Source organism: Solanum verrucosum, unplaced genomic scaffold (assembly GCF_900185275.1).
Source record: "Solanum verrucosum unplaced genomic scaffold, falcon-dt-bn FXZP01000150.1, whole genome shotgun sequence".
Lineage (NCBI taxonomy): Eukaryota > Viridiplantae > Streptophyta > Magnoliopsida > Solanales > Solanaceae > Solanum > Solanum verrucosum.
The window spans coordinates 2,902,424-2,925,993 of record NW_026020371.1 but is presented as its reverse complement, the minus strand read 5'-3'; the positions used below and the strand labels follow the sequence as shown (position 1 = coordinate 2,925,993).

At 35.1% G+C, this 23,570-nt stretch overlaps 3 protein-coding genes and 1 pseudogene across 3 annotated transcripts in view; all 4 read right to left on the bottom strand.

Annotated features, from left to right (window-relative positions):
• LOC125838361 (protein TONNEAU 1a-like) overlaps positions 1-23,570 on the bottom strand; it is a 1,213,107-nt gene that overhangs the window by 499,238 nt on the left and 690,299 nt on the right. The window lies entirely within an intron of this gene.
• LOC125838365 (uncharacterized) overlaps positions 1-23,570 on the bottom strand; it is a 532,039-nt gene that overhangs the window by 178,846 nt on the left and 329,623 nt on the right. The gene's annotated exons all lie outside the window — the stretch shown is intronic.
• Positions 7,585-12,952, bottom strand: LOC125838428 (uncharacterized). The gene is made up of 6 exons (XM_049517488.1): positions 12,846-12,952; positions 11,352-11,487; positions 8,806-9,063; positions 8,011-8,454; positions 7,674-7,917; positions 7,585-7,589 (listed from the first exon to the last, which is right to left on the bottom strand). Exons 1-6 carry the CDS (start codon positions 12,950-12,952, stop codon positions 7,585-7,587), a joined length of 1,194 nt encoding a protein of 397 aa, XP_049373445.1.
• Positions 16,654-18,236, bottom strand: LOC125838355 (cytochrome P450 71AU50-like; annotated as a pseudogene).

Here is a 23,570-nt window from a genome sequence, read left to right as displayed (position 1 = left end):
ATCGTTCCTTTTCTGACAACTTATTCTTATTTCTAACTTCCTACATGAAAATTTTAAAATCACAAGATCAAATTGCATTGAATATTCTACATATATATCTTTAATTTTTCTTTATTTTTTAAATTTTATGTTAATAAAATCAGATAAATAAATTAAAATGAATGTAATGAAGTGTTTGATTTGTTGTGCTGCAAAATGGAGTCAATTTATAACTTTCATGTATCAGATGCAAAGTCAAAATTTAGGGTGTGTTTGGTATGAAGGAAAATGTTTTCCTGGAAAACAAGTTGATTTTTAACTTATTTTCTCATGTTTGGTTGGTGACTAGAAAATATTTTTCGGAAAAGATTTTTAGTGTTTGATTTATGAATGAAAAATATTTTTTATTTTTACTAGAATAGAAAATATTTTTAAAAACAAACTTAAATTTTTTTTGGAGGGGGGGGGCTGGTAGAGGGGTGGGTGGGTGGAAGGGTCGAGGGTAGGGGTGAAAAAATGAAATTTTGAAGTTGAAAATATTTTTTAAAAACAAACTTAAATTTTTTTTTAGGGGGTGTGGGGGGGGGATGGTAGGGAGTGGGTGGGGGGTCGAGGGTAGGGGTGAAAAAATGAAATTTTGAAGTTGAAAATATTTTTTAAAAACAAACTTAAATTTTTTTTTGGGGGTGGGGGCCTGGTAGAGGGGTGCATGGGTGGGTGGGGGTCGAGGGTAGGGGTGAAAAAATGAAATTTTGAAGTTGAAAATATTTTTAAAAACAAACTTAAATTTTTTTTTAGGGGGTGGGAGGGGATGGTAGGGAGTGGGTGGGGGTCGAGGGTAGGGGTGAAAAAATGAAATTTTGAAGTTGAAAATATTTTTTAAAAACAAACTTAAATTTTTTTGGGGGGGCTGGGTGAGTGGGGCTGAGTAGGGGGGAGTCTAGGGTAGAGGTGAAAAAATGAAATTTTGAAGTTGAAAATATTTTTTAAAAATAAACTTAAATTTTTTTTTGGGGGTTGGGGGCTGGTAGGGGAGTGGGTGGGTGGGGGGGGATCTAGAGTAGGGGTGGAAAAATAAAATTTTGAAGTTGAAAATAATTTTTAAAAACAAACTCAAAATTTTTTTTGGGGGAAGGGTGGCCGGGGAGGGGGGGTGGGTGGTCAAGGATCGGGATGAAAAAATAAAAATTTGAAGTTGAAAATATTTTTTAAAAACAAACTTTTTTTTCTTTTTGAAGGGGGTGGGGGTGGGGGGTAAAAAAATAAAAATTGAAATTAGAAATATCTTTTAAAAATAACTTTTAATATTTTTGGGAGGGGTTGGTCGTAGGGGGTGGGGGTAGGGGTGAGAGTGGGGTAAAAAAATTGAATTTAAAAACAAGCTTTAAAATTATTATTTTTTTGGGGGTGGTTGGGGGGGGGGGGGGTCTGGTTTGAGGATAGAGACAAAATAAATTGATTTTTTCAACAAAAAAATAATTGTAATTTGAAGTTGGAAGAGAGTTTTGGAAAATGTTTTCCTTAAGTTTTGAAGGGAAGTTATTTTCCTTAAATTTGAGGAAAATGAGTTGATTTGGAAAACATTTAACCCAACCAAACATGAGAAAATTGAAAAACATTTTTCCGAAAAATATTTTCCTTCATACCAAACACACCCTTAAAGTTTATAAATTTAGAATTTTAATTTTTTAAAGTTAGTGATATCTAAATAGTTCTCATCTGTTCCACTTGAATTTATTTGATTTTAAAAATGTGTTTGTGATGCAAATAATTCCAATTAACTAAGTCATTATTCTTATACAAAAGACTAATGTTTAAATGGTTACGGTGTCAATTTCAGTCCATATTAATGAAATTAGTCTATTTTGTCCATATTTAATGACTTGGATCACTTATATTTTAATTGGTTAAATATGAGTTTTAAGCTATTTTAAGAGTCTCTACTAATATGATCAAAATTGGTTAAATATGGATATATCCATATTGACCCATAATAGATCACTTAGTTTTCACTCCACTCAAAATTCTTAATAATGCTAAAAAATAAAAAAAATTAATATTAATTTTCAAACTTAATTGAAAAAATAGAATTTTTTTTTTTTTGGAAAACAAAAAAAATTTAAGAGTAGGTTGGTGGAAAGGGGAGGAGCCCTGGGGTTGGGGGTGCTCGGGGGAGGGGGTAATTTTTTTTTTTGTTTTTGAAAAACAAAAACAAATTTAGGGGTCGGTTGGTGGAAGGTGGGGGGGGGAGGGGTAAATTTGTTTTTTTTGTTATGAAAAAACAATTTTTTTTTTATTTTTGGAAAACAAAAAAAAATTAGGGGTAGGTTGGTGTAAGGTGTGGTGGGGGGCGGGGGGTGAAGGGTGCCCGGGGGAGGGGGTAATTTTTTTTTTGAAAAAATAGATTATTTTTTTTTGTTTTTGGAAAACAAAAAAATTAAGGGGGCGGTTGGTGGAAGGTGGGGGTGCCCGGGGGAGGGGGTAAATTTTTTTTTTCTTTTGAAAACCAATTTTTTTTTGTTTTTGGAAAATAAAAAAAATTTAGGGGTATGTTGGTGGAAGGTAGTGGGGGTGCCCGGGGGGAGGGGGTAAATTTTTTTTTTTTTTTTAAAAAATCAGATTTTTTTTTTGTTTTTGGAAAACAAAAATATTTTAAGGGTAGGTTGGTGGAAGGTGGGGGGGGGGGGTGGGGGGTGCTCGGGGAGGGGGTAATTTATTTTTTTGAAAAACAGATTTTTTTAAATGGGTTAAAACCATTTTACCCAAACCATATTTGACCAAATCCATATTTACCCAAATTCTATTTGGGTGAATTGTAATCCAAATCAATTTTGCTCAATCCATCCAAATTTGATCCAATCGAACCATTTGCCAATTTACTAAGTAGTAGTAGCTCAATTTACTAAGCTTAGCACTCAATTTTGGCAATATGCCATAATAAAAAATACTTCACCAACTGGCACAGTTAATTTGAAAAAGAGTAAACTACATAAATTTTACTATTTTAGATCCTAATTATTAGGCATCGTGATATTTTTTTATATTACTTTCTGTACCATTTTCAGCTGAGAGATACGTGTATCACGATCCATCAGATACGTGTATATGTGTGATTTAAAGGCCGAGATACATGAATTAAGACTTTTGAATTAAATATTGTAACTTATTGTCTTAATTAAAGAAGTAAAAGATGAAAAGTTAACAAACAAAACGTATTTTCTAGGTCCATCCGTATCAACTGTTTCTATTTTTGATAAAAATGTAAATCATAAGCATTAGTAAATCTAATATTGTAAACTTCATCTTCTTCATCAATTTCTTTCTTTGAATCTTAGATTTTTGAGTTTTTTTTGCAGATGATGAATATCACAATATTGTTGATGCATTCGGATTCATGGATCTCTAAAATCAAATATGAAAACAATAGAATTAATGGAATACTTTTGAGAGATAATGCAACCTACAACGATCTAGTCGATGGTATTTCAAAACAACTAGGAATCAATTGTACCTGCAAAAGAATAGAAATCAGATACACGATGAAAGAAAATTTAACTATAATGGAAATTTGAAACGAGGTGGGCATGAGATTTTTTATGGAATTAAAAAAACGTCAAGGAAACTAACTGACAAAATCAATTAAATATGATATTGATTTTTTGATACACATAACATATTATTCCAGATACATGTGACAATTTAAGATACTCATGTTTCATTGTTGAGATACATATCAATAACTTCTGATATTAAAAAGTATATGGATATCCTGTTAAACTATAATAGATACATAGTGTATTAAATTAAAGATACATCATGTATCTATGTGGAGTAAAGACACGAACTCTAAAGCTATTGAAATAATTTAAAATTTAAAATAATTATCTCATCATTCCAATAATTACCAGCAAATGACATGGTGTAAATTTAATTTTTCGTCTTCGCAAAAGCGACAACAAAATCGAGAGATACATACAGATATTGGAGAGGGAAACGGCGGATGGTGTAAAGAGAGAGAAAGTAATTGGAATTGTTAATGTCTCATTAATTATTAATTAAAGAGATTTAATTATAAGATAATTATTCAATATCATAATTAAGAGGATTGTGTATCTGATTTAATCTTTTAAAATATATGGTGTAATTATTAAAAAATGATATTATATGTAATAATTTTAAACTAGAGGTAAACAATGTATATATGATAGTGAAGTATGTCTAGACAGATAATTTTTCCTTTAATAAAAAACCTCTTTTGTAAAAAAGTATTCTCTTATATATATATATAAGAGGTTAGGAAGCAAATTTGGACAATATGTTTGTTTGAGTTGTGTGCTTCTAAGCAAAAGGTGTACTCCACTGTGAAAGATTGAGTGTTCTCTTTGTTTTAGTTTATTTGTCTTACTTTTTGTTTTAATTAAAAATTATAGTAAAAGTTGTATAACTCAAAATAATTAATAACTTAAAATATTGTATTATGTAATTGAAATTTACATAAAATATACTATAAATCACAATAATTAATAATTTAAAATATTTTGATATCTAATAAGAGGCTACAAACGCACATCTCTTAACTGTAGAATATATATTTAAAAATTACGTGAAAATTACAATAGATCACAATAATTAATAATTTTAAATATTCTATTATGTATTAGAAAAATTTAATTACTGAATTTTTAATAAATTTTCAAATACAAATATAAAATATGTGTAGCTTTTATAAGAGAAGAAACTAGGGAAAAAAAAATAAAAATACTGAAGGAATGAAAAACAAGAAAGAAAGCTATAGAGTGATGTTGGAAGAACGGTATATTTTTAATGCAGTGTAAGAATACAATTTATAATAAAAATACTTTCTAAATTTAAAATAAGCAAAAAGATATGTGAAAACACCAATTTTCTAAAACCTAGAAAATATTATTGTCTCAAAATTCAAATAGAAATCAATTCCCGATTAAAAGGGCTAACTATATGACTAGATCTATCATAGTAAAATTACTGTGGTAAAAACTTTACAATTCTAAAGCAAATATTCAAACTCCTTTCTCTCTTTAGGAATTATAATTTTTTTTGTCTTCTAATTTAGGGCTTGTAGTAAACTAAATTTACTTCACATATTAAATCTTTTTGGCATATTGTCACACCCCGAGCCTACACCTTGGACGTGGCCGGCACTCGAAGACCATTGCTGGCCCCCAAGCGAACCCTTGGCCTGGCTTTCTTAACTCAGCAGAAACTTAACTCGACAACATAACTCAATGCAATGTAAGGTTATAAAACAACCTAACTGATAAAAATCTGGCCAAAAAGGCAACTCGAGTCCCAAAAGATGAGAGACTCAAAACAAACTGACTGACTGTCTATGAAGCCTCTATAATACTGAGATGGATGTTGGGACAGACCCCGCAACATCCTAATAAAACAAAACTAAAAGAACAACATAATTGAGTCCTCCGGAACACAAAGAGGCTCACCACTGACTCTGGAGTGCTCAACTGGATCAACGGCGTACTGAATGCTGACCCTGGGTACTTGTGTCTGCATCGTCATAAGATGCAGGCCAACTGGCATCAGTACATTGAATGTACAAGTATGCGAGCTGGAAAGCTAAACCTCAACTTAAGCTTGGAAGGAGTACAAAGGAACTCTTACCTTCGCTCTGTTCAACTCACGAATAACTAAACTCAATATATAAAGCAATAAGACACATGCAATATATAAAACTTGAAAAAAAATAGTGTAAACAACTTAGTTCGTTAAGGATAAAACGATAACAAACTCAACTTTACTTATATAAAAGTAATATAACTTTAGTGGGAGATTCTTTAACCGACAATCACCACTATGAGCCCTAGTGGTGATACAACATTTTACCTCACGTTGCCCAAGGACCATCCTATACCTTGCCGTGATATAGGAAGCTAACTTTACTAAGTGGATCCACTACCTTAATCTTACGGATTCATCTAAAAAGTATGACCCGTTAACTCCCATGTTGGTGCATGGTTCTTATGGAGAGTTGAGTTAATATGAACTCGTGTTCCCAATTCGGTGCTCAAGACTACTCCCAAAAATACTTAGCTCATAAGTGTTTTAAACACATCTTTCTTTATTTGAGATAATTACTCAAAACTTTGCCCGAAGACTCACTTGGAATCGATGTTCCTTTTTCTTGAAAACTAGCCCAAAGGCTCTTTTGGAATCATAGTTCCTTTCTTACTCAAATGTAAAAACATTTAGAAACTTCTTTGGGTTTACATAGTTCCCTAATAACATTTGAGAACTGTACTCAACTTTAAACTCTTTACTCAACTTGAAACTCTTGACTCTTACTCTTTACTTGACTTGAAACTTGAGCCTTAAAATGAAGTTAAAACATTCAATAAAGACTCTTGAACGACTTTAAAGACTTACCTTGACTCACTTCTTTAACTTCTAAACTCAACTCTTAACTTCACTTGACTTGGAAACTAACTCTTCTTGAGTTGGAGTCATGGATTCAAGGTGTTTGATCACGTGTTATGGACGAGTTCTTGACGTTTAAACGTACCTTGGAGTGTCGGAAACAACTATGAAACATAGGTACAATACCTAGGAACATGTATGAAAAAGTGGGGAAGGAATGGGAAGACTTGGCGCTCTGAGAGGCGCGGAGCGCCAGACTAAAAACTTCAGAGGAGGTCTGCTGGCGCACTGATGGGCGCGCCGCCCCAAGGGGGAAAATTCAGAGCCCCTCTTGGGGCGCGCTGACAGGCGCGACGCCCCACCCTTTTTCCTCGAAAAGCGACTTTTCTCCTTAGTTTTCTCCAACTCTAAACCTTCTACACATCAAAGTTTCCAGCCCCAAGCACTTAAAATCATAAACCTCTCAACATACAATAGATTCAACTCAGAAACACCACCGGAAACATACACCAAACCAATAAGGACTACAACACAACACAACTACAACTTCAACAATTCCAACCAACAACTTCAATCAAACATAATCAATCTTTTCTCGAAATTAAACGAGCTTGGCGTGTGGGGGAAAGAACCAACCCAACACTATGAACTCACATACCTTAATAGGGATCACCCCCGAAGAAAAACACGACGATCTTTACGAAGTTTGCTTCTTCTTCTCCTTTCTCTCATTTTCTCTCAAGAACCCTAACTCTTACTCTTTTTAAAAAGGGAAAAACTGATCAAAAATCAGTCTTACACCTTAATATATATCCAAAGACAACGCTAGGGAAAAGACCAAAATACCCTTACAATTTCTGGATGGATTCCCTGCCAATTGCCCAACTTTCAAAGGGCATAACTCGCTCATACGAACTCAGAAATGAGCAAACTCGATGTCTTTGGAAAGACCAATCCACGAACTTTGAAACCATAACTGGAACTACACCTAGATCATCCTGAGCTAGGAGTTATAACTGTTCAAAGTTGGCCAAAAATTCATTATTTTCCATACATGGCCAATTTTTCCAGATTTTTGAATTCTTTCCAAAAATGAAAATTTCCAATTCTAAGCCTCTTCATAGTTACAATATCTCCCCTTTGGGAACATTCGTCCTCGAATGAGATTACTCTAACAAGGCTAAGGGTGTAACATCAAACTGAAACATCGAACAAGCAATCATGCAAAAATAACAGCAACATGCTCACTACAATTTAAAGAGCACTAAGAAGGAAATTAGTACCTTGGTCTGCATTTTCTCCGAATTCAAAGAGATATAGGTATCTCTTCTTCATGTCCTCTTCGGCTTCCCAAGTGGCTTCCTCAACAAATTGGTTCCTCCAAAAGACCTTAACTGAGGCTACATCTTTCGTTCTCAACCTACGAACTTGACGATCTAAAATCTGAACAGGAATCTCCTCATAAGATAAGTTATCCTTGATCCTAACACTTTCAGTCGGCAGGATCAATGAAGGATCACCTATGCACTTTTTCAACATGGAGATATGAAATACCGGATGAACCGCTGCTAGTTCCTGCGGCAAATCCAACTCATATGCAACATTGCCAATTCTCTTGGCTATGCGGTAAGGTCCAATATACCGGGGACTAAGTTTCCCCTTCTTACCAAACCTCATAACCCCTTTCACGGGTGAAACTTTCAAATATACCCAATCATCTATTTCAAACTCTAACGCCCTTCTTCTAACATCAGTGTAGGATTTCTGGCGACTCTGTGCCATTTTCAATCTCTCTTGAATCACTTTCACCTTCTCCATAGCTTGGTGAACTAAATCTGGTCCTATCAATCCTGCTTCACCAACTTCAAACCATCCAATAGGAGATCTACATCGTCTCCCATAAAGAGCTTCGTATGGAGCCATTTGGATGCTAGAGTGATAATTGTTGTTGTAGGCAAACTCAATGAGAGGTAGGTGATCTTTCCAATTACCTTTGAAATCGATCACGCAAGCCCTCAACATATCTTCTAAAGTCTGAATAGTACGCTCTGCTTGCCCATCAGTCTGAGGATGAAAGGCAGTACTCAAGTTCACCTTGGAACCCAAGCCTTTCTAAAAAGATTTCCAGAACTGTGCAGTGAACTGTGCACCTCTATATGAAATAATGGAGATTGGGACTCCATGAAGTCTCACCACCTCTTGAATATACAACTTGGCAAAGTCTTCTGCTGAATTGGTAGTCTTTACCGGTAGAAAATGGGCTGATTTTGTCATTCTGTCGACAATCACCCAAATAGAATCATGTTGCCTGTGAGACCTTGGCAACCCTGTGATGAAATCCATATTGATCATCTCCCACTTCTATTCTGGAAGTTCTATCCTCTGAGCTAAACCAATGGGCCTTTGGTGTTCAACTTTCACTTGTTGGCAATTTGGACATTTAACAACAAACTCTGCAATGTCCTTCTTCATGCCATTCCACCAATAAACTTCTCTCAAGTCACAATACATCTTTGTAGAACCCGGATGAATGGAATATCTGAAGCTATGAGCTTCCTCCATAATCCTCTCTTGGAGTCCATCTACCATAGGTACACACAATCTACCTTGAAATCTCAAAACACCATCTCCCCCTTGTTCAAAAGCTAGTATTCTTTGGCTTTGAACATTTGCCTTCAACTCAAGAAAAATGGGATCTTGGTCTTGTTTCTCTTTCACTTCCGACACTAGTGATGACTCGGCCCTGCTCGTCACTTCTATTCCCCCTTCAGCGGAGTCTATAAGGCTGACTCCCAGTCGTGCCAGTCTGTGCACATCTTTTGCTAACTCTCTCTTCTCTTCTTTAATATGGGCGGTGCTACCCATAGACAACCTGCTTAAAGAATCAGCAACAACATTAGCCTTACCTGGGTGATAAAGAATACTCAGGTCATAGTCCTTAAGTAATTCTAACCACCTCCTCTGTCTGAGATTAAGCTCTTTCTGAGTAAGCACATATTGAAGGCTCTTATGATTAGTGAATATGTCAACATGCACACCATACAAGTAATGACGCCATATCTTCAAAGTGAACACTACAGCAGCCAACTCTAAGTCATGGGTTGGGTAGTTCTTCTCATGAACTTTCAACTGTCTGGAGGCATAAGCTATAACTTTGCCATTCTGCATCAAGACACAACCCAAACCAACTCTAGATGTATCACAATACACCACAAAACCTTGAGTACCTTCTGGTAAAGTCAAGACTGGAGCTATAATCAACCTCTTTTTCAATTCCTGAAAGCTTTTCTCACAAGCTTCAGACCATTGAAACTTCACTGTCTTCTGAGTCAACTTTGTCAAAGGAGATGCAATAGACGAGAACCCCTCAACAAACCTTCTATAATAGCCAGCTAATCCCAAGAAACTCTTAATTTCTGTTGGAGATGTGGGTTTAGGCCAATTTTGCACTGCCTCAATTTTCCGAGTATCAATTTAATACCATCACCGGACACAATGTGGCCTGGGAACGCCACAGACTTAAGCCAAAACTCACATTTAGAGAACTTAGCATACAACTCCTTAGCTTTCAAAGTCTGAAGGACTAGTCTGAGATGACTAGCATGATCTTCTTCATTCCTTGAATAGATTAGTATGTCATCAATGAAAATGATAACAAACACATCTAAATAAGGTTTGAAAACTCTATTCATAAGGTCCATGAAAGCTGTCGGTGCATTGGTCAACCCAAAGGACATAACTAAAAACTCAAAATGACCATATCTGGTTCTGAATGCTGTCTTTGGAATATCACACTCTCTTACTCTTAACTGGTGATATCCTGATTTGAGGTCAATCTTCGAAAAACAAGTGGCACCCTGTAGCTGATCGAAAAGATCATCAATCCTCGAAAGAGGGTACTTATTCTTGATGGTAACCCTATTCAATTGGCGGTAATCTATACACATCCTAAGAGAACCATCTTTCTTTCTCACAAACAAGACTGGAGCACCCCAAGGTGAGACACTCGGTCGAATGAAACCCTTTTCTAGGAGATCTTTCAACTGCTCTTTCAACTCTGCTGCTGCCATTCTATATGGAGGAATAGAGATAGGCCGAGTATCTGGAATGAGATCTATGCCGAACTCTATCTCTCTCTCAGGAGGAATTCTGGGTAGATCATCAGGAAACACTTCTGGAAACTCTCCTACTATAGGAACTGACTGCAAAAGAGGTATCTCAACACTAGAGTCAATAACTCGGACTAAATGATAGATACAACCCTTTGAGACTAACTTTCTCGCCTTAAGGTGCGAAATAAAACTACCCTTAGGCACTGCTGAACTGTTACTCCACTCTATGACTAGCTCACTCGGAAACTGAAACTTGATTGCTCGAGTTCTACAATCTATCGATGCATAACAAGCATGAAGCCAATCCATACCTAGAATGACATCGAAATCTACCATGTCTAACTCAACCAAATCAGCCATGGTGCTCTTGTGATTGATGGAAACAGGACAATCACGATAAACTCTTTCTGCTAGAATAGACTCCCCAACAGGTGTAGAAACACAAAAGGGTTCACAAAGTCTTTCAGTAAGAACATCAAACTTATTTGCAACATAAGGAGTTACAAAAGATAAACTTGCTCCTGGGTCTAGCAAAGCATACACATCAAAAACAAAGACTTTGATCATACCAGTGACAACATTCGGAGAGTTCTCTTACTCGTGGCGACTGGTGATAGCATAGAGGCGATTTGCTCCTCCACCGGTACTAGAAGTAGCTCCTCTAGGTGCCATCCTGTCTGGTGGGACAACTGAAGAAGATTGGGCTCTACTGCCCAGATTTCCACTACCTTGCTTGTTCTTTGGGCACTCCTTCATGAAGTGACCCTCTTGTCCACACTTAAAGCAACCCGTTTGGCCTTGACGACACATCCCTGGATGGACTCTACCACACCTAGCATATGCAAGAACCTGGTTACATCCTTGTGCCACACTATTCTGAGACTGTGCAGGTCCAGCTCTGAAATTCCGCGAACTCTGTCCAGTGTACTCACTTTTATTTCTGGGTACAGGTGCACTAGCAGATGATGGAACAGGTCCCCTTTGCCTTTGTTGAAAGGACGGACGGTTCACATTATCTTTTTGCTACCCGGACTCATTACCGATCTTAGCTCTCTTATTTCTGAACTCTTCTCTGTCCCTCAGTTTTTCTTCCTCAACTTGCTGCACATAGACCATCAACCTTGATATGTCCATGTCCTCGATAAGCATTGCAGCCCTACCTTCTTTACTCGACAATCGAGACAGTCCAGCAACAAACAAACTCATTATACTCCTCATGTCCGCAACTATCTCCAGAGCATAACGGGAAAGTTGTGTGAACTTCAGACGGTACTCATTAACACTCAAAGACTCCTGCTTAAGTGTGAGGAACTCACGTACCTTGGCCTCTTTCAATTCTTGAGGAAAGAAACTCCCCAAGAAAGCTTCCTTAAAACAGGCCCAACTCGCAGGTGGTGCATTCTCAACTCTGCCTCCTTTCCATTGGTCGAACCAAGTTCTAGCAACATCTTTCAATTGATACGCAGCTAGTTCAACCCGCTCAGTATCTGCCACATGCATCACATAAAAAATCTTCTTGAACTCTTCAATGAAGTTCTCTGACTCCTCAGTAGTGCTTGAACCCATGAAACTCGGAGGATTCATCCCCAAGAACTCATGAATCCTAGAAGTGTCAGTTCCTTCCTGTCGAATTCCCCTTTGCTGACCAATCTGATTTGTTACAGCTTGACTCAGAATTCTAATTGCCTCTCTGAACTCGGCGTTAGAAACTTCCCCTTGTGGTTGCACTCCCGGGGCATATGGTAACTCTTGCTCATCAACATAATGTCTAGGAAGACGCCATCTGCCAACTCTTCGTGGAGGTATGACTATCTGAAACATGCGTAAGCACGGATTAGACAGAAACTTTTTAGAGATCAACTCTAACGCACGAGATGAGTGTGAAAGAAGTGAGAAATCTTCCTAAATGTTGCAGCCTCCCAATTATAGATGTGGCGCGCTTCACACCGATAACTAGGACTCTACAGACACGACTTCATAGACTCCCTATGACTCTGGAGCTTGCTCTGATACCAAGTTTGTCACGCCTCGAACCTACACCCTGGACGTGGCCGGCACTCGAAGACCATTGCTGGCCCCCAAGCTAACCCTTGGCCTGGCTTTCTTAACTCAGCGGAAACTTAACTCGACAACATAACTCAATGCAATGTAAGGTTATAAAACAACCTAACTGATAAAAATCTGGCCAAAAAGGCAATTCGAGTCCCAAAATAGAATATTTACATTTATGCATAGATGAGAGACTCAAAACCAATTGACTGACTATCTATGAAGCCTCTATAATACTGAGATGGATGTTGCGACAGACCCCGAAAATACCTAATAAAACAAAACTAAAAGAACAACATAATCGAGTCCTCTGGAACACAAAGAGGCTCACCACTGACTCTGGAGTGCTCAACTGGATCAACTGCGTACTGAATGCTGACCCTGGGTACCTGTGTCTGCATCGTCATAAGATGCAGGCCAACTGGCATCAGTACATTAAATGTACAAGTATGCGAGCTGGAAAGCTAAACCACAACTTAAGCTTGGAAGGAGTACAAAGGAACTCTTACCTTGGCTCTGTTCAACTCACGAATAACTAAACTCAATATATAAAGCAATAAGACACATGTAATCTATAAAGCTTGAAAAAAAATAGTGTAAACAACTTAGTTCGTTAAGGATAAAACGATAACAAACTCAACTTTACTTATATAAAAGTAATATAACTTTAGTGGGAGATTCTTTAACCGACAATCACCACTATGAGCCCTAGTGGTGATACAACGTTTTACCTCACGTTGCCCAAGGACCATCCTATACCTTGCCGTGATATAGGAAGCTAACTTTACTAAGTGGATCCACTAGCTTAATCTTACGGATTCATCTAAAAAGTATGACCCGTTAACTCCCATGTTGGCGCATGGTTCTTATGGAGAGTTGAATTAATATGAACTCGTGTCCCTAATTCGATGCTCAAGACTACACCCAAAAATACTTATCTCATAAGTGTTTTAAACACATCTTTCTTTATTTGAGATAATTACTCAAAACTTTGCCCGAAGGCTCACTTGGAATCGATGTTCCTTTTTCTTGAAAACTAGCCCAAAGGCTCTTTTGGAATCATAGTTCCTTTCTTACTCAAATGTAAAAACATTTAGAAACTTCTTTGGGTTTACATAGTTCCCTAATAACATTTGAGAAATGAACTCAACTTTAAACTCTTTACTCAACTTGAAACTCTTGACTCTTACTCTTTACTTGACTTGAAACTTGAGCCTTAAAATGAAGTTAAAACATTCAATAAAGACTCTTGAACGACTTTAAAGACTTACCTTGACTCACTTCTTTAACTTCTAAACTCAACTCTTAACTTCACTTGACTTGGAAACTAACTCTTCTTGAGTTGGAATCATGGATTCAAGGTGTTTGATCACGTGTTATGGACGAGTTCTTGACGTTTAAACGTACCTTGGAGTGTCGGAAATAACTATGAAACATAGGTACAATACCTAGGAACATGTATGAAAAAAGTGGGGAAGGAATGGGAAGACTTGGCGCTCTAAGAGGCGCGGAGCGCCAAACTAAAAACTTCAGAGGAGGCCTGCTGGCGCACTGATGGGCGCGCCGCCCCAAGGGGGAAAATTCAGAGCCCCTCTTGGGGCGCGCTGACAGGCGCGACGCCCCACCCTTTTTCCTCGAAAAGCAACTTTTCTCATTAGTTTTCTCCAACTCTAAACCTTCTACACATCAAAGTTTCCAGCCCCAAGCACTTAAAATCATAAACCTCTCAACATACAATAGATTCAACTCAGAAACACCACCGGAAACATACACCAAAACAATAAGGACTACAACACAACACAACTACAACTTCAACAATTCCAACCAACAACTTCAATCAAACATAATCAATCTTTTCTCGAAATTAAACGAGCTTGGCGTGTGGGGGAAAGAACCAACCCAACACTATGAACTCACATACCTAAATAGGGATCACCCCCGAAGAAAAACACGACGATCTTTACGAAGTTTGCTTCTTCTTCTCCTTTCTCTCCTTTTCTCTCAAGAACCCTAACTCTTACTCTTTTTAAAAAGGGAAAAACTGATCAAAAATCAGTCTTACACCTTAATATATATCCAAAGACAAGGCTAGGGAAAAGACCAAAATACCCTTACAATTTCCGGATGGATTCCCTGCCAATTGCCCAACTTTCAAAGGGCATAACTCGCTCATACGAACTTAGAAACGAGCAAACTCGTTGGCGTTGGAACGACTTATCCACGAACTTTGCAACCATAACTGGAACTACACCTAGATCATCCTGAACTAGGAGTTATAACTGTTCAAAGTTGGACAAAAATTCATTATTTTCCATACTTAGCCAATTTTTCCAGATATTTGAATTCTTTCCAAAAATGAAATTTTCCAATTCTAAGCCTCTTCATAGTTATTTCAAATTGTCGGATGTTACACATATCTTCCTCTTCATTTACATCTTAAGTTTAAACTTATCCATTTTATTATTCTGAAACATAGATAACTCCTCCATTGCTTCAATTTCTTTGGAAACATTTAAAGCGCCTTTAAAAACCTATCAGATTCACATTTTGCTTGTGCCTTTTCAATTGGAGGATCATCTTCTAATTTTTCCACCTTATATTGGATCAAAAGAGAAATGTTTGCATCTCATCTTAATGTTTAAACTCTTTTTTTTTCAACACCATCATTAACGAAGCAATGCTTGTTGTCGAAGAATACTTTATATTTTTTTTCTACCAACGGATGAATACCAGGGGCGGCTCAACATAATTTGTGGCCTAAAGCGAAATTATTATTAGAGGCCTAAAATTTATATAAATTTTATCTATATCTATTTATTGTTCTAAATTTCTAGACGTAAATTACTACTTAATATCTTTTATATAAATGATTTTTCAAACACTTTTTTTTTAATTATTAGTTTTAAGTAAGATTTTATCAATTCAACATTGAAAAACATCCTTTTATTGAGACAATTATTATATGAATTATTAACACAATTTTATAAGTAATAAGTTGATAAACTTTAAAGATAAGAGTTAGAATCATAGAATTTGATTCAAAAAGTTGATAACTTGGTATACCTACTTTAATATGAAAACTAACAAATAAATTAAAAAAATAAAATTGTAATGCACTTTGTTCAACACTTTTCGACTATTGATTCATATTTTTGAGAGTGTATTACTCTAACTATCAAAGATTTGAAGAAATAGAGTGCAAAAAGAGTTACAAAGGATAAATAATGTGAGTGTTAACGAAGAAAATGTAAGAATCCAAAACAATATTTCCTTAATTTCTTCTATTTGAATGGGGTTAAGATACATAATTTTTTATTTATAAAAATTTGAGGCCCCCAAAAATTGGGGGCCTAAGGCCAATGCCTAAAATTTTATAGGCAAGAGCCGGCCCTGATGAATACTCAACGAGTTTTGATCAATATCAAGTATATAAAGAAAATCAGAAATTGCCTCATTACCTAAATTTCTTTTGATGACAACAATTCATTTCCTTTAACGAAAATCAATTCACCATTTTTCATCCTAACTTTGAATATTTCAATAGATTTTAATTCTCTATATTAATTCTTATCATAAGTCATGTGGTTTGTGCAAACCTCTATCAAATCCATCAAAAATTTATTGAAATCATACTTGAGATACATATTTAAATAAAAAGATTGTCGTCTTCTTTTTTTTTCATTGATCACACATGCATTTGTTTCATGGTTCTCAAATTTGTTTTTACAAATCACTGCTTCATAGTCAAGCTGATTACACTTGAGAGACTAGAGTTTATAGTCTTCGAATGGGTGATGCAGTTTGAGTAATCTGTAGAGACTGAAGTACTAGAGTTAGTCCTTAGGTTATTGAGTTGTTATCAGAAACCGCTCTTTGAGGTTGAAGAAGGCATTGTACATTTGTTTAATTAGATTAGTTATACATTGTTTTTCATTTTCCTTAATGATGTGTAAAAATGAAAGCTGATGTACCGCCAATGAAGTATTTTATTTGAATATTAGGAGAAGCACACAACAATCTCAAAAACCATATAGTAGAAACTATTTAATATTGCTTGTAATAAAATCTAAAGTTTAGAAATATTACTTCTCTTGTATTTGCATCATTTGTTTTGATTGTAAGTAGGAATAGCCATTAAAGGCCTTTCTCTGCATGTTACTATCCCAAACTTCTCATCAATGTCTAAATCACAAGGCTGCATACCATTTGGAAGCTCCCACTCAAAGCAATGCACCAACTGTGCCACCACAAGGCGGATGACGATAACTGCCAGCTGCATTCCAGGACAACTTCTTCTCCCAGAGCCAAATGGTACAAGTTGAAAGTCCCGTCCACGAAAATCTATACAGCTTCCAACAAATCTCAGGCAAAAACTTCTCAGGCTCAGGCCAAACATTTGGATCTCTTTGAGCTGCATAACAATTTACCATGACTCGGGATCCCTTTTGTATGTGGAAACCGTCGACTACACAATCTTCCATAGACTCATGATAAAATAGTGGCACTACAGGATGCAGCCTCAGGCCCTCTTTTACAACCATGTTTAAGTACTTCAAATTTTCCAGGTCGGATTCTTCAACCATTCTTTCAAGGCCTACCACTTCTTGCAACTCCTTTTGGAGTTTCTTCATCACTTGGGGATGTCTAAGAAGTTCTGTCAGTATCCATTCCGTTGATGATGCTGTAGTATCCATTGCAGCTATAAGCTTGTCCTGTATAGTAAAAAGGAAACAGAGGAATAAATTAGTAGTACAAACCATTTCATTCTCAAGGCTTGTGGTATATATGACAAAATGGGATGAAAGTATATACAAAGAGGATAGCTTTTATGTGACGACGGTCAAACTGAAATTCCGCTTCTCCAAATTGCATTATGTCCATCATGGTGTCCACAAAGTCCTTGGTTTGCTTCTGGTCATGTGAATGAACATGTTCATCAATAATCTTCTCAAGGAACTCATCAAACACCTTCAAAAGATCCTTGAGCTTGCGAGTGAGACCCTAGAGATCAATAGCACCAAGGGAGGGGAAAAAATCACCAAGATTTGGCATTGCTGCTAAATGCACAACATCTTGAACAACAGATTTGAATCCCCTCTTGTCCAAGTCCTCATGCATGTACTTCTTTCCAAACACCATTAAGCAAGTCAAGTTAGCATTCAAGGACGTAATCTTTGCACTAAGATCAACAGCTACACGATCATGAGCTTCCTTTTTAAGCGACTCAATAAGAAGTTCAACTTCTTGTTTTCTCATGGATTGAAATGAATTGATCTTGTTATTGCTCAAAAGGTGTACAATGCACAATTTGCGCATGTTACGCCAATATACACCATACTTTGCAAATATCAAATTCTTCTGTCCATAAGACAAATATTGAGATGCCTCATGATGAGGTCTACTAGCAAATATGTGATCATATGTCTTGAGGACCTTTTCGGCTGCATCAGCAGACGAGGCAATGATTGTAGGTACTAGTCCCAATCGGACATACATAATAGGACCATGTTTGTTGGCTAGTTTTTGTAAATCTTGGTGTGGATTTTTGCCTAAAAAATGAAGATGTCCTAAAATAGGAAGCCCTTTTGGACCTGGAGGAAACTTTTTCCTCTTGTGAATGTTTATCAGCTCATACTAGGCATATGTAAATAGAGAAAACACTAGAGCTGTCCATATCAAAGTCATTGAGGGGAAGAGCAGAGCAGAGTAGTAATAGATGAGTTAAGGATGTCATCACCAAGTATATATGCAATGTTCCTAGAATTGATATGCAGTGTATTAAGTCAAATTACTCATAGATGAGCTCAGAAGTCAATTAATACTCAACCAATCTGATAAGTCTGGGAATGGGACAAATGACTATTCACACATTTTAATATCAGAAACCCATGTTATATCTCTTGTTTTCTATTTCTTTTCCAAGAAAAATATATATACTTGTCATTCACTTAAACATTATGGTTGAAATTTTTGAATCTACATTACTGTTAAGGTAGAAAAAAACAAACAAACAAACAAATCTGACCGCCCTTTTAAGTTAAAAGAATATTAAAGATCAGTGAATCATTTCTGAATAACAATAAATATACATGTGTCATTTTAACTTGTCACGTAGGATGTCATGTAAGACGCATATGTTTATTTGTTCAACTTTATATAGGTTTAAATTTTCTATGTGTATTATGTCATTTAGAATATGTGTGTCCACTTGTTCAACTTTATAAAAGTTTAAGAGTCTGATTGTGCATACTCAAAGTTGGTGGGCATAAATGTCAATTGAAACCAAATTAAAAGACACATTTATGTATGGCATAATTCATATAACTTAGCCTCATTTTATATTTATGTCGTCCAACTTTGAGTGTACATAAATAAACATTTAAACTTGTATAAAATTAAATAAGTAGACACATGAGGACTCGACTCCCCTCTAGTGGTCATCTTCTCCAGTTCGTCCAATGCTGCCTTATATTTGTTACACGTGTCTTGTTTGTGACTCCACGGACATGATTTATTTACTAACTAAAATATCTTAACTATAGTCTCTTTTCTTTTCATTACACTGTACCAGAATTAGTTTCCTCTTTCTTTCAAATGTCGCAGAGAGAGCCCTCTTCTCCTCCGCCGGCGAACCACCCAGAATTTCGCACTCGCAAAATTAAATACTGGACTTTCATCACATATTGTGATTTATTCATTGATATCCTAAATAAAAATTGGCCTTACCAATCTCGAAAGAATACATAAATCATGAAATATAGTGTTGTTCTGACTTGTAAAAATTATGCATGTATCTGGCTTATTTAAAGTAAAACTAGTCTTACTATACAGAGTGTTTTGAAGTAGTTATCTTCCAAATCATCACTTACTCGTTTGACTTGGAAAAAGATTCAAGAGATGTTAGCTTTCAATTGTTGTTACCAATTGTCCGTCCATGGTTGAATTCCATATATACTTTTAGTTTTACTTGGTGGTAGATTTTTCTTTGTGCAATTCAATTTACAAACTTTTGTTTACAGTGTTATGAAGCAATAAGAGAGCTTATCAATTATGCCGGCGGAACTTCCAAGTTCGGGGATGAATATGGACTAAATACAATTTGCGAGATTATACTTTGTAAAGACTCTCTTAACTATGGTTAGTATATAGTAGTTAATAAATAGATCACATCCATTGAAATTTTAAGTGGACACGTGTAACAAATATAAGGCAATACTCGACGAACTGGAGAGGATGGCCACTGGAGGGGAGCCGCGTCCGACACATGAGTCATATGTGGCATACATAATGTAAGACTCAAATTATCACGTAGGATGACACGTAAGACGCATATGTCTATTTGTTCAACTTTATATAAGTTTAAGTGTCTATTTGTACACACCCAAAGTTGAAAGACATAAATGTGAGCTAGGGTCAAGTTAAATGACATATTTATGTATTATGCTTTTATGTATTTTTCCTTTCTGAATTGGTGAATATTTTAATCGATAATTATTTTATCATTTACAAAATTGTTACTATACACATAGAGTGTAGGCTTTTACACTATCAAGACAACATAACAATTCATATGTGTTACGATCAGAGAGTACGTCCTAGTCGTAACTCATAACATGATGCTTAGAGTCACAAGTGATTTCGAGCTAACCCTTGATATTGACATAAGTCATAATCAACTAAATATATACATAAATAAGAACTTAAATGGCTGAGTGGAAGCATAATTATGAAATAAGTTGGTTCAATACATTACTGAACAAAGATTGGTTTACAATAATTATAATCAATAAAGAAACTGAAACTAAGTAGATTGAATACATCAACTCTAACTGATTGTCTATGAAGCTTCTACTAATACTGAATACATGTAGTCAAGACATGATCATATGAAAAGAAATAAGATACTAGAATTACAAATTGGCTTAAGTCCCCAAACAAAGAGAACTCATTACCTCCTGGTTGTAAGCTGTGATATGCATGACCAGGATCCTAATAGAAGCATCTGAATCTAAATCACATGAATAATATATGCAACATATCAGGTATTTGAATGTACTGAGTATGTGAGATATGCATGATAATTTGTAAAACTCAACATGAAGAATTCGAGATACTAATTGAATTTTTGAAACTAATACATATTATTTGATGAAATGATCAAGTAGTAAAATAGGCAACTGATAAATATTGATTGAAATAACTGAATACAAGGTCATGCAATATCTGAGATTAAATTGTGGAAGATACTATTAATCGACATATAAAAATGTGACCTAAACATGAAGTTTGATGTATAATCCCCATTGAAAAGGGTCAAACATAACTTGCCAAGAGGTAAAAGTTGATCTGATCTGATGTGGCACCGTTAAGCTTATAAAATGTGTCCACAAACCTATGGTACACGTAATTTTGAGACTTAGGTATACTAGCCCTAGTCCAATTTGATGCTAAGCACTACTTCCAACCGAATATAACCGATAGCTTCTGAGAATGTTTTTCATAATCATGGATGCCATACTTGATTGTCATACTACTAGTGAACTTTGTTTGTATAAGAAAACTGATCCACGATCATTGATGGCATTCCAAATACCATACTAATAAAGATCTTACTTTTTGGAAAATGTTCAAAAAACATTGATGCCATATCTAGATGTCATGCATGTCGTATATTTTAATGTTATGAGCTGAAGCTCCTAAATACTAAAACCTAGAAGTGAAGTAATAGATACTTTATTTGTAGGCCTCTTATGCACGTTGAATTGAAAAGCTGAATGTAAAACAAATCATGAAAATTTATGTATTCTGACTAAGACATGCAATTTAAAAGATATAAGTCTAAAGACATAAAATTTACTTGTCCTGAGGATTCTTGAAAATATACTCAAGTAAATATACAGAAATATATGAAAAACCATGTATTTGTAGACTATCCGTGAGAAGACACTACTAAAAAATTTATAAAAAATGAGGGACAAAAGAGCGACGCCATTTGCCACACTGTCCGTCGCTTTTTAATAAAAATAACTATTTTTTAAATTATTTTACAAAAAGCGATGGACGGCATCTCTTAGTCCGTCATTTTTTTCGCGGATTTTTGTGCCAAATATATATAAAATTAATAATTATTTATTTAATATATATAATGACACCGTCCGTCGCTTTTATTAAAAATAATTATATATTAATTAAAATATTAATGACGTTGTCCATCACTTTATATTTATTTTATTTTATTAAATTTTCTTTTTATTATAGCGACGGACGACATCTTTATGTCCGTCGCTTTTAGTCGAAATAGGTCGGTCAACTATTTTTAAAAAGCGACGGACAGTGTCTCTTTGTCCGTCGCTTTTTGGTCAAAATGTTGGTCAACTTTTTAAATGAAAAGTGACGGACGGGGAGACGATGTCCGTCGCTTTTCATTAAATATCTAAAATAGCAGACGCGCTTTTCCCCATTTTTCCTCTCTTCCTTCTCTCTAAAGAGTTCGCCGCCGCCTCCGTTGCTTGCCGTCGCCGTCGCTTGCCACCGCCGCTGCCGGAATCGCTACTGCCGTCGCTGCTTCCTCTCTCCATTGTCTCTTTCTCCATTAATTTAAGGTTAGGGTTTTATCAAATTAGTTTTAATTTTTTTCAATTTTAATTATATTTGATTATGTTAATTAGTTTATTGAATTTGTGTTTTATTGAATGATTGATTGTGTTTGATAGTGTATTGAATTAATTTTTTATTGATTGTTAGTTTGATTGATTGTTAGTGATTGATTATTAGTTAGTAAGTGAATGATTTAGGGTTTTGATTTTGTTAATTAGTATTGAATTTGTTTTTTATTGATTGTTATAAGTTTGATTGATTGTTAGTTAGTTAGTGAATGATTTAGGGATTTTGATGTTAGTTAGGATTGATTGATTGATTGTTATAAGTTAGTGAAGTGTTAATCTAGATGAATTGAAGTTAGATTTAGAACTTGATTTTGAAATTTGAATATAACTAATTAATTCTTGAGTTAAAATTTTATGTATAACTAATTTTAGAAATTGGATATATATGATGAATTTAATTAGAACTTGAATATAGTTATTGAACTTGAATATAATAACTAGCTAATTTTTGGATTTGAAGTTTATGTATAACAAATTTTAGAACGTTGATATGAACTTGAACATTGAATTTAGAACTTAATAACTAATTCTTGATGACCTCAATTAATTTGAACTTAATAATTGAACTTTGAACTCAATTAACTTTGTGATAATTTTTTTGTGTCCATCGAGTGTTTGTTAAGCATAAGTACCAACACTAGTTGATCTTATTGATGATATCCACCTAGTGTTGATATTAAGCTTTAATTTAGGAATAATGTGTTTGTTTAGCATAAGTACCAACACTAGTTGATCCTATTGATGACAAAATTGATTTTCTTGCAAGATCGATTTGTGTCCATCTAGTGTTGATATTAAGCTTTAATTTAGGAATAATGTGTTTGTTTAGCATAAGTACCAACACTAGTTGATCCTATTGATGACAAAATTGATTTTCTTGCAAGATCGATTTGTGTCCATCTAGTGTTGACGCTTAGCTTTAAAAAGTTGTTAAGTTGTTTAAATAAGTTAAATTAAATAATGTGGTTTTGTTGATGGATTTAGTTGTTGGAATTAAGTCAAAACTAAACTAGTTCAAGTTAAAAAGTTGTTAAGTTGTTTAAATAAGTTCAAATAAATAATGTGGTTTAGTTGGTGAATTTAGTTGTTGGAATTAAGTCAAAACTAAACTAGTTAAAGTTGTTAAGTTGTGTAAATAAGTTCAAATAAATAATGTGGTTTAGTTGTTGGAATTAAGTCAAAACTAAACTAATTAAAGTTGTTAAGTTGTTTAAATAAGTTAAATTAAATAGTGTGGTTTTGTTGATGGATTTAGTTGTTGGAATTAAGTCAAAACTAAACTAGTTAAAGTTAAAAAGTTGTAAAGTTGTTTAAATAAGTTAAATTAAATAATGTGATTTTGTTGATGGATTTA